This window comes from Nansenia antarctica, assembly GCF_963989245.1.
Source record: "Nansenia antarctica genome assembly, chromosome: 3".
Taxonomy (NCBI): domain Eukaryota; kingdom Metazoa; phylum Chordata; class Actinopteri; order Argentiniformes; family Microstomatidae; genus Nansenia; species Nansenia antarctica.
The window spans coordinates 12,411,851-12,423,929 of record NC_137688.1 but is presented as its reverse complement, the minus strand read 5'-3'; the positions used below and the strand labels follow the sequence as shown (position 1 = coordinate 12,423,929).

At 39.8% G+C, this 12,079-nt stretch overlaps 2 protein-coding genes across 2 annotated transcripts; both read right to left on the bottom strand.

Moving 5' to 3' along the window:
- Positions 1–211: 211 nt before the first annotated feature.
- Positions 212–5,706, bottom strand: chic1 (cysteine-rich hydrophobic domain 1; the record flags this gene model as incomplete). Its single annotated transcript, XM_080526156.1, has 6 exons — positions 212–1,303; positions 1,571–1,630; positions 2,291–2,347; positions 2,736–2,891; positions 4,063–4,117; positions 5,561–5,706. The coding sequence occupies 6 exons, from the start codon at positions 5,704–5,706 to the stop codon at positions 1,253–1,255; spliced, it is 525 nt and encodes a 174-aa protein (XP_080382282.1). The 3' UTR covers positions 212–1,252.
- Positions 5,707–7,722: 2,016 nt separating this feature from the next.
- cdx4 (caudal type homeobox 4) lies at positions 7,723–10,440 on the bottom strand (the record flags this gene model as incomplete). Its single annotated transcript, XM_080526927.1, has 3 exons — positions 7,723–7,962; positions 8,080–8,225; positions 9,984–10,440. The coding sequence occupies 3 exons, from the start codon at positions 10,438–10,440 to the stop codon at positions 7,723–7,725; spliced, it is 843 nt and encodes a 280-aa protein (XP_080383053.1).
- Between the last annotated feature and the right edge of the window lie 1,639 nt (positions 10,441–12,079).

Genomic DNA, 12,079 nt, shown 5'->3' with positions numbered 1-12,079 from the left:
CAAACTCTCCACTAGGAGTGAGGAAAACTAAACTAATGCCCAACATAAGAAGTGTTACAAAGGGAGACATTTATCTCAATATATAATGTACGGTAGGCTGTATGTGCATTTGAACACAACAAGAACAAAACACAGCATAGGAAAATACAAAACTATAAAATGGACACTAAGACCAAGCTGCAACAAAATGACTGACAAAAGAAATGGGACATGGAAGTGCATGGTCTGAATCTTTGTTTCCAACAGCACATCATAAAGAGATGTAGCCATCTCACATTGAAATAGACGACACTTCTTAAACATTTCCTCCTTCGTTGGCAAAACCACAAGTAACATGCACCACTAGTGTCATTGAAAAAATATGCAGAACCTCAGTTACACTACCCTCTGAAATCCTGACACACGAGCTCTAGTGCAATTATCAGTCCTAACTCTGGCATCACATATATTGTAATAATAACTATATGGCTTACTAAGTAAACAGGTCCATATAAACTGGAAAGGTACAGACATCTTTCAATAACAAAAACTATGGTACAGCAATAACTTGGCAAAAACAAATGAAAGAGCTAAATAACATCATGTAAACAATGGCATACCACTGTACAGCTTATTCTAACATGGTATATACAGGTTCGTTCTTTTTTCTAAAGTTCCCTTGTACAGAGGGTCATTTCCAAAAACGAAAAAAACAAACAAACCTGGTGCTGACTGACATACTGTATGTTAGGCAGAGTTAGGCATCCCATCCACATTTTTGTTGCAAAGACAGAATCATTGATTTGAGGAGAGGAAAAACAATCCCCAGCATTTGACCTTGCTGGACTACCTAATGCATTTGTCCTCTCCTGTTTTATGTGCATAACTGTGTTTAGAATTGTATATAAGGCAAGGGATGCTTTAGAACGAGTCCAATTCTTTGCAAAGCAATAATGATATACTAGACGTGACAGGTCGATGGCTCTTTGGGGTAAATACACTTTCCAACAGCATCTTTTTTTTTTTTTAATCACTTGTTTGTCAAACGTAACAAAAACAGATATTAGAGTGTAAGGGAGCATTTCTACTTTGTCAGGAAATGTGCAAAATCTGCTCTAAAGCAAAGTGACAGTGTTGCAATTTCTAATGTACAAGGTACTGGGAGATGTATGAGGTCATCAGGAGACACCAGTGCAGACCCTTATTCCAACGTATATACAAGGCACTAAGGAAAGGAGTCATGGGCCACACATCAGGTCTCCCAGCAGCCTCCTCAGTCCGGTCGGAATATGGGATATTTGGGTAAGAATTCTATAAGAATTACCTGTGGGAGGGAACATATTTATTTTAATTGTAATTCTTTAAGTGAGTTTGGCATCATTGCAGTTTTCACTGTTGCCTTGATACTACAGTAGCATTACAGAAGTATCCTTCTACTACAAACCTGGGCCTGTAGTGATGTGGGCCACGATTATACTCAAACAATTGCTATGATATGTTGTACATGTTTACCTTGTGCAAAAATCTTATTGATTGATATGATTATATCAATGGTGATATGCATTTGTTTATATTTATGCCTTTTACTCACATATTCCATCATGTTGCTGCTTTCACATTTCCTCTTACTGAGCTTCCAGTGCAACCCCAGCTAATGAAGAGAGGAGGACAGAGGTTACTCACACACACACACACACACACACACACACACACGCACACACGCACACGCACACGAACACGCACACGCACACGCACACACACACACGCACACACACATACACATACACACACACACACATACACACGTATATATACACACACACACACACACACACACGCACACGCACACGCACACAGACACACAGACACACAGACACAGACACACACACACACACACACACACACACACACACACACACACACACATACACACACACACACACAGCAAATCTGTCTGAGATCTCCCCTACAGTGTGAGGTGAGTTTGGGAAATGCTTGAAACAGTCTGGCTGGGGTCAGCTAGTGGCCAGACACCCTGAAGAGCTTCCTTTATGCTTCTGCACAGCCACTAGCCACCAGCCATTGCTCCGAGACAAAACAAAACAAAATTGACATGGCTTTTACTGCTGACCTTATGGTCTGCTTAGCCTCTGCACACACTAGATCAGACGAAAATAGCTTTAGGGGGAAATGGGTTCTGTCTGGGTTAAAGTTTACATTATCAGTTAATGAGCATTATCCATCACACGATTACTCCCTCAGCATTGACAACTGACACAGGTAAACTCTCAGACAGGTCAGGTGTTCTTACCTTGTGATATAATCTGTGGTTTTCCCACTCTAACAATTTCTGAATAGATCTTCTTGTCTGTTAGAAAAGTAGCAAAAGTGGATAGGTAAGGTTAACAACGCTGTGTGGTTAACTTTGACTTCACACTCACTTTTACACATGACAATAAAACAACCGCAGTATTATGACAAAAAGGGCATTTATGGACTAGACTCCTTCTTTTAACAGCTTGTAATTTTCACTTTGCTGAATCACCAGCACCTCTCAACGACACACCCTTCAGCACGACAGGTCTTCAGTAGTGCAATGTATCATTTTTACACACAGCCACTAATTGCACACAGGTTTGTTATTGCCTTCTGTGATTAGGCCAATATGGCTGGTTAGCTAAAGTAGCCTCTGAGTAATGAGAGGGCCGTGCTGATTTAGAGAGAGTGGGGCTGTGCGTGTCAGGGCTGGGTCTCACCCGCTTGTTGAGGCAGATGACGGGCCACAGACTGCAGCCGACTGTACAACAGCAGCACAGGCAGCCGCAGAGCAGCCACTTCACATTGACCGGCAGGTTCTTCTTCAAGCAGGCGTTCACTCGGCTGATGCTCGTCTTAAACTCCTCTGGAGCCACCTGGAGAAGAGTGGGGAGGAAGGGATATTTTAGGTTAGCCAGATGCAATTATTTATAATATAAAGGATTTTTTTTTTCTCTGCTGGTTTTATGTCACGGTTGGTATAGGTCATTCTCAATTTAAGACCATCATATCATTCTTCTTCGTTCTACACTGTAGAATTCAAGATAGCAAAATAGCCTTTCATCTAAAGCATGAAGCACAAACATCTGAGATGGAGAAGAGAGAGACAAGCTAAAGATGGACATTTCTTTGCTCCAGGGTAATGACGTGTCATCTGTGAAAAAATTCCACTAATTGCACCAAAGAAACCTGTGCTATAAGGATCAAAGGGCCTTAAAAAACCAACAGGTAGATATTTGCAGATGTTTTCCAGAGATCAGATTAAAATCTCTGAATAGTATGCCTGTAACTTGCTAACCAAGCTCTAGTCTATTGAGGGCAAGGAGGGACTAACGGGAGAGATAAGGCCGCTGCCTGTGGCCGAGCCGTCCAAACAACATGAATGGATGCTCATTCCTCTCTGGGTCTGTACGCCATAAAACCGGGGTCGTAATCTTTTATGACAGGATGCAAAGGTCTCTTTGCAAACAGCGAAAGACCTTAGAATAAAGCCCAGCAGGGCCTGATCTGCACCCTTCAATCATCATAATCGTGACCTCATCCATCAGATGTCACCCTGGGTCACAATACTGGAGGTTCTTTTTATTGCCCCGCACTTCCCTCGGCCTGCTCTTACCCCTACAGCCTTTTTGTGTTTCAGCGTTCGACCCAGGAAGCTTCCCTTTCTTGTGCATGGGCACAGTCTTTATTTCATTATTTTATCACCTGGAGCTGTGTCCTCCTAAACACTGGGGTCCCGGGCCAACTGGGCTCCATAGACGGCTTACTCATTGACAGAGCTCCACTTCAACACATTCAGACATCTTTGGATGCAACGTGGTGTGTTGGTTCGAATGCATCACCATCAGATCAAAACCACTCAAGAGACTTGAAAGAGGCAATTCAGGGGATGCCTGGTTTGTCAAAGGCCACATAGAACAATAGAGCAGCATAAAGGCCTTAATTGCTTAATTCACATGCCGGTTGAAATCAAATGGGAAGCCTTGGATTGCCCGAGACATTGCTTGGGTTGAAGTGCATAGAAAGATATTGATGTGGCTGCCGTACCTTTCCCGTGAGGACGGAGGGAAACTCCGCATCAAATTTGTTGCTCAACCCAAACCTGTCAAAAAATACATTGAAAAGAAGTTTGACAGACTTTCATTGAATGTCTTTGTTATTGATTGTTTGCAAAACACATGTACATTGACTGTAGGCTAGATATATTCTGTTTCAAAGAAAGTCAGGAAAGGCTATGCTTTGGGCTAGAATCACACTCCAAATCTATAATGCCAGTTGTGTTTTACAATTTAATCGACAATAAAAACATCTCTATATATATGTATATGTTACGGTACATGTGGGAAGACGGTACATGTGGGAAAACTAGGGTTAGGGTTAGGTGCTAGGTTGCTAGGGTTAAGGTTAGGGTTAGGGGTAGGGGTAGGGGTAGGGTTACGGTTACGGTTAGACATGTACAGCAAGTACCAAGTCGACGTAGCACCTAACCCTAACCCTAGTTTTCCCATGTACCGTTTTCCCACATGTACCGTAACATATATATATATATATATATGTATATATTCTCTTGATATATATATATATATACATATATATAACTCTATATATATATAACTCCATGGTAGTGTCACAGCTGAGCAGCAGAACTATGACTGAACATGTAAACACAGAATGATGGGTTACTACAACGTGCAGGGCAGCAACACTCAGCAGGATCCTAACAGTAACACATCATCATCACGTTTGATTCATGACACCTGCCAGAAGCTTGGTAACAAAATCAATCACATTTAATGACACGTCCTCTAATGCAAGGCTACTTAGAAACTTCAACAAGAACAACATTTGAGTTGGTAGTAGCTACAACCTAATCGCCTAAACCTGCCTGGCGAATTCGCAAGACAATAAAAGTAGCTTGTTGAGTAGTATTGTAGCTACAATACAACATAGACAGCAATAACGACCCCCCCCCCCCCCCCCTAGCCTAACTCTGGACAGATCGTGAGCTCAGAATTATAAGGTTCTATCTCCGTTTCAATAACGACCCCCCCCCCCCCCCCCTAGCCTAACTCTGGACAGATCGTGAGCTCAGAATTATAAGGTTCTATCTCCGTTTAGGGCAGTTCAGAGATATTGAGCGTCAAAGTTTTTACATTCCATTATGTTTTGTGTGAGATGGAAGCTTTGTATTTTATGAATCACTAACTCAAAAATGTCAACATTTTAAAAATAACACCACACAGGCATTAATAAACACCTAATGGATCAGATTATGTAAAAAAAAAAAACTCTATTTTTACAAAAATGGAGATAGAACCTTAATAATAATTCTAACGTCACGAGATGTCCATCCTACCGATACCTGCCAACTGACTGGCGTTAGACGTTGTTGCCACGGTAACTTAGTAAGTCATTGGAATATAGAAACGGTTATTGTTGTGGTTGGTTAGCCATCGAGCGCACTAGCTAGCACGCAAGCTAACGGGGGCAGGACAACATAGCGGGTTAAGGCGACGACGCCTGACCACAGCGGTGAGTGTCTTACACGGTGATGTGCCCGGCCCCTCGCATGACCACCGGCTCCGGGCAGTATCTGGCCAGGTCACCCTCTTCACCCGCCACACGCTCGTCTTCCTCGTCGAGCTCATAGATGGTGTCAAAGTCCGCCATGTTGGCTAGTAAGACGCTCATGACGTCAGTGCTGTGTTCACGTGCGCAGGATGACGTCAGTGCTGTGTTCAACATGCGCACGAGGGGACAGGCTGGTACTACCAGCAGCACGCCGTTTCACTCCTTCGTGACGTTAGAATTATAAGGTTCTAGGATCTCCATTTTTGTCAAAATTGAGTTTTTTTTTGTTTGTTTACATAATCTGATCCATTAGGTGTTTATTAATGCCTGTGTGGTGTTATTTTTTAAAATGTTGACATTTTTGAGTTAGTAATTAATAAAATACAAAGGTTCTATCTCACAAAACATAATGTGGAATGTAACAACTTTGACGCTCAATATCTCTGAACTGCCCTAAACGGAGATAGAACCTTATCATTCTAAACTCACGTGTTGGAGCGGTACGTTTGTAAATCACAATCACATCGATGATTGAAGACCTTCAAATGCATTCATGATGGATAATAAAAACGAATAACATGTATTACAATAATGCATTTCACTGGACTGGACTCGCGGTTAGCCCCCCTTGTAAGTCTACTGCATTTGTCCCCCTGCATGTTGTGAAGTGAGAATCAGAATGTTTTTTTATTTCTTACTTTATTTATCACACTTCATTCAACCAAATGCAATGAGTAACAGGTCAATAGTAGCCGAATGGCCATTGAGCATGGACTATTCTCATTGAAAAGGACAATATTCTATCTATTATACTATTCGGTATCCACCCCATTGAAACAACCCTGTCATGGGTTGTGCAGACCGAGGTAGACCTTTATCATTGAAGTAACGCACGGGGTTGAGTTATAAGCCCTACAGTAATGGTGTTGGTTTAACAGGTTTAGCAGGTTCATCGTTTAAACTGCCCATTTTAAAGGACAGTTTGGTGTAAGGGTTGATTGTTGATTGTTTGCTCATTATGAATGAATGTAAGATCATCATATGAAAAAGAAGGCCTATGTGTGAATCAAATGTCACCGCTATGACTCAGTAGACAGGCTAGGCCTGCAACTAGGCCTATAACAAATTAGAGATGGATTTTAGTCTTCATGGTTGATGTAATCTTAAAATAGAAAACGATTCCTGGTCGGTTGAACAGTTGTAAAACATTCACACATTTGCTTTCAGTTCTGGGGTGTTACATTGGACTACTCGTTCAGTTTTAACATTACTGTAGCTTAATTAAAATGTATATCAGTAAAGTCTTGAAGAAATCTATCTGAAAAAGAAAATACAAATAGTAGAATAGTCGGTGAACTCTTGTTGCTGGTACAATACATTTGCAAGCGCGTAGTGACAGATCTTGATGATCTTATTGCATCATGATTTAGAAATCACATCAACAATGACCAAAGGAATGTAATAAAATCGTTTTTGCTAGAGCTACTATAATAGAGAATAAGTAGAACACGTGAAAAATGTTAATTGCAAAAAAAAACTCATTTTATTTACATGTTGAACGTTGGCATCAAACAGACGTTCTACCCGTATCATTCTAAAACCTGGTTCACTTGTCCCTGTTTTATTGAAATTAGTAAAGGAAGTGTGCTTAAATTGGATAGGGAAAAATAGAATGATTTTGGCAGGTTCTGCTTTTCCCCCCAAAGTAGGTCGTTTTTTAAGATTCAAGTTAATAAGGCCCATTTACTGTCCAGTTAAAACTTCTAATAAAATGTCCCTGAATTCTCATTTTATTTACAAACATTTAGAAATAATCACATACAGAAAATGATATTTATATCTTAAAAACTCGGACATAAACAAACAATTTAAGCATTCCATTTCTGAACCATACGTTGATTTTTGTCGTTTTTTTTTTTTTTTTTTTTTTACTATAAGAACTATTCTATTAAAAACAATATTTCAAGAGCCTCCAGCAATTCGTTGCAATTATAAATCAACTTGTTTCTTGACATCATTCTCGTAATCCACAACGTGTTCTTCAGGACGTCTGAATAATCCATTGGACCCAAGTGGAACTGTCCTTTCAGCGTGTTGGAGTGCTCAGTTATGTTGGATAGTCCCAAAAAAACGAATTTACTGTATTGTAACTTGCTGTATGTTCCTAATAGATGGCAAGGTGTTCAAGGTGTTCATTCCCTGTGGTGGGTAGAGAGAGCCGTGAATATCCGAGGGACTGAGTGACCCGGGGACCGGTAGAGGACTCACTGAGCCTGGGTCACTGTGCACTGATCCTCCGCTGCCATCAGATTGACCCATTTTCTTTTTGATTAATTTCCTCTCCTTGGCTCGGCGATTTTGAAACCAGATCTTCACCTGTTGATGTAAAATAAAACATTAGTTTAATTTCGTTGCATAAGTAGCTAAGTATGGCCCTAATAAGTAGGCCTAGGCTAATATGTAAAACATGTATATTAGACATAATATGCCTACCTGTCGTTCTGAAAGGCCAAGGTTCACAGCAAGTTCAGACTTTCTTCTTATTGTAATATATCGGTTGAAGTGGAACTCCTTCTCCAGCTCCAGTCGCTGATGATCGGTATATACCACTCTGTATTTTTCCTTCGTTCTTGTTTTGCCTGAAAATAGGAATACTGTTAAAAATGTTGTAATGGGCTTCGAATATGATGCAAAGTAACGACACACTTTCACTTTCAGTTGAATTTCTGTTGTTTAACTGCTCCATTCATAATTGCCTGAAAATTCACATTTAGGCTTAATTGAAGTATTTCTTGTCAATTATAATAGTGTGGACCAGGGTAATGAATAGTGATCAACAACAGGATCATTAACAATCTGCTAAAATATTCTATAATCTTTATTTATTTATTGTATTATATATATTATATATATGTGTGTGTGTGTGTATAGGCCTATTGGTGCAGTGCATGCCCAATTTATCGTGTAAATCTAGATTGTGTTGCTTTGTTAGTAGATATGCAAATTGAGCCTCAGATCTTCTTTTGATGTCACTTTTTGAACAAACTGCAGAACAAAGAGTCTCGGAGATATTACCTAAACTCCATTGATGTGTTAAGAGGCAACACACGACACACAATGGCGTTACAAGGCGATACTATCTAAGAAATGTTCTCTAGGCCTATTTGGATCAGGTTGCTTCCCTTGAATTATAAACAAAACACACCCTTAACAAAATAATATTCGATGTATCTAATCATATAAAAACATGTTTTTACATATCTTATAGGTTTACATGCTACTATAAATTGCACAGGGTCCTTATCAGATTTGTATAGGCTGTTGCTCGTTGACTCATTCGATGCATTCGAAAAAATAAGACAACAATTTCAAAAATATTTCAGGAAAATAAACTAAGAAAGCTTTTGCAATTCACCAGTAGGGCCAGACAGTAAAATCATAATTTTGAAATGAATCAAGACTTTCATCAGTAATAGTTAAAGATCCAGTAAACGATGTTATATAGGCTATTTGATTAATTATAAAAGAATTAAGACATGTTGTCGTTTATTGTCCATGAGTTATAACGCTTTATATAAGTCAAAGACATTTATTTGCTGTGAAAAACGTCACCCTTTCCGGCAATATAACTCCTGGAGAATGGGAGCTGAGGAAGACCCTTTGGTGCATATCAAAGTAAAGAGGTGTTGAAAGGGGCCAGAGCCTGAATATGACGGAGAACCCTCCAAACCTGGGACAATGTAGCAGGGAAAAGTAGACCTCACATCTAGTTTACGGGAGTCAAGAAATTAGCATTACAAGTGCCCCTGGCGCCGTTTCTCAACACCTCCACAAGGCTCTGCAGAAAAAATGCGAATGTGAGCGTTTTGAGGCAACTATTTAATAAAACCATCTTAACTGGGACACTGACAAATTCGATCTGTCATTTTTATCTATTCTTTCTTTCGTGTGGTGCAATTGACTATCATTCAATAGGCCTAGGCTATATTAGATGATAATAATTGAGTTGGTAATTTACATTCAGTGTGTGACATCGGTGGGAACTAATTCAAAACAGTAATGGTTTTAAGACCATGACAGGAGTCAAAATGTCATAAGAATAACTTCGAACTGCTTCTTTTTGAACGAATTTCACTTCCAGAAATAGCCTTTCCTTGCTTAGTATCAATACCAAACAGCAACTTGTGTTTCCATTGCACTTTATCGTTCGTTTTTGAACCAACATCAGTGATGTCCACACAGTAGCCTATTTTACATTTTATGGAGGAGAAAACACAACAATTGCCCCTCTTCCAAACAGAACCAGAACATATTTTTTTGTTAAGAATTGATAATGACATGATTACAAATTATTAGCAGTGCATGCATGTTTTGGTACTCACAACATGTGTACTCACCGGTGGAGGATGATTGTACAGTTTTGCTCATCCACTGGTATGAATTGCGTCTTTCTCTATCTGGAGAGAGTTGAGCAACAGAAATATTATCCGGTGGTGGTTGTAATACAGATGAACCTGGGGCGTGCATAGGGTTGTACTCGGGAGAACAGTAAGAAACTTGTGCCGGAGAGGAGTTGTTCATGGGCGTAGGGATAGTGTTAGGTGGCCCCAGACCATATCCCACCCCACCCCAGTCCTCCCTCTGTGCGCCATAAGGAGCTCCCCAAGCTCCCGCCGACTGTGCGTGATGCGTATCCATGTTTGGCACATGATGATATCCAGTGAAATCGGAGTATTGTGGTGTAGACACAAAGTTCTGTGGAGGGAGGTTGATGCTCGATCGTCTTACAGGTCCCTGGTGATACATGCTGCCGTCTTTATCCAAAACGCCAAAATCCAAAAAGCCCACATACATGATTTGAAAAAAGTGATTTTAAGGCGACATAGTTGCACTGCAACTGGGTCTGTAAAACAATCCTTAAAAGTAGTTCTGTCGTGTATAGTCCAATGATGTTCCCCAAAATGAAATGCGAGGTATATAGTTCCTGACGTGATTCAATCTCACATGATGTGGCTCTGTTGACAAGGTAGTGGTGGCAAAGGTATACTGAGGTCTCCCTGACGTCAGACGAGTCTTCAAGCCTTGACGATTTGCATCCAAATGACGAGTCACTCGCGTTGCCAAACCCACCGTCCTGAAGAGCGCATGTCATTACGCGCCACCCCAATTCAACAAAAACCCCATTTCATTCTGCTAGTATAGTCCCATTAATCCAAAAAATATCTCGCCAACAATTAATCTGTCACCAGCTTCTTTATGAAATAAAAACGAATATAAAAACATTCGTTATAGCTCATTATATGTTATGCGTTATTTCATTCTGCACACAATATTTGTTTTATCTCCCAAGTGTTATTTTATTTTATTTATAGGCCGAGTCTGCATTGCCAGCATAATTCCTTATTGTGCACGCTTTGACAGCCTTGACGACATTTAGATAGGGCATTTTACTATCCCTATAAGCGTTTTTATGACTGATAATTAATGACAGTTAAAAGTGGATTTATTGTGGATGCAATCTTTTAAATCACGTTCTTCTCATTTGTTGTGTTCCAAAGAATAATAAAAGACATGCTTGAAACATTTACAACCTGTAAGTGCTGTCACAATCACATGTCCTTCCTTTGGTTTCCTAATGTATTAGGGCCTAAACCTGTTAATATGGGAACGCCAGCCTTACATGGTACCCAGCCACGTTTCACGCCTTCAGAAGCCGATCGTATTTGTTAAAGATATTGACTTGCAAAAGAGGTGAAAAGTATGATGAGACTTCTCATGCAGAAAGGCGAACATTCACATTCCTTGTAGTTCGCACCTCAACACTTCAAGGTCGCACTTCACAGCTAATTCCGGTTTAAAGGAGACTGAAGTATTACCTAAGACACCCTCTCCACGGCAATGTGTTCGTGCGTGTCACCATAATAGTCCGATCTTACAAGTTGGTATCCCTCTTTGAGGCCTACAGTTACACCAGGGGTCATGTTTCATTAATATGTATCAAATTAATTGGAAAGTCTATGCTAAAAGAAATGATCGAAGCATTGGTGACTTTAAACATTCATAACTCAAACTATTATTATTTTATTTTTACCTACAGTTTTATTGAACGAATTATTTATGTTTTTATTTTTATTTATGTTTTTGTTTATGATGTGTTTGTCACCTAACTTGTAATTTATCTTTCTCAATAAAATACAGTTGTATAATGCATAATCAAATACTCCTATACTCCTCCAGCGTGAAAGACCCATAGATTAGAATGTGAACATTTGTGGACAAAGTTTTAAATCTAAACATTGAAAACCTAACCCAGTTTTGGGTGGGTTGGATAGGTGATCAATATACCATTTATTACCTTGACATTACCCAGCAGTCCAAATGGATTGATTACCTGAAGCACGGGCGTCATATATTATACAGATGTCTCACTGTGTATATTGTGCATAGGCTTTCATTATGTCATCAGACCTCATTGATGTATTTAAAAAAACAT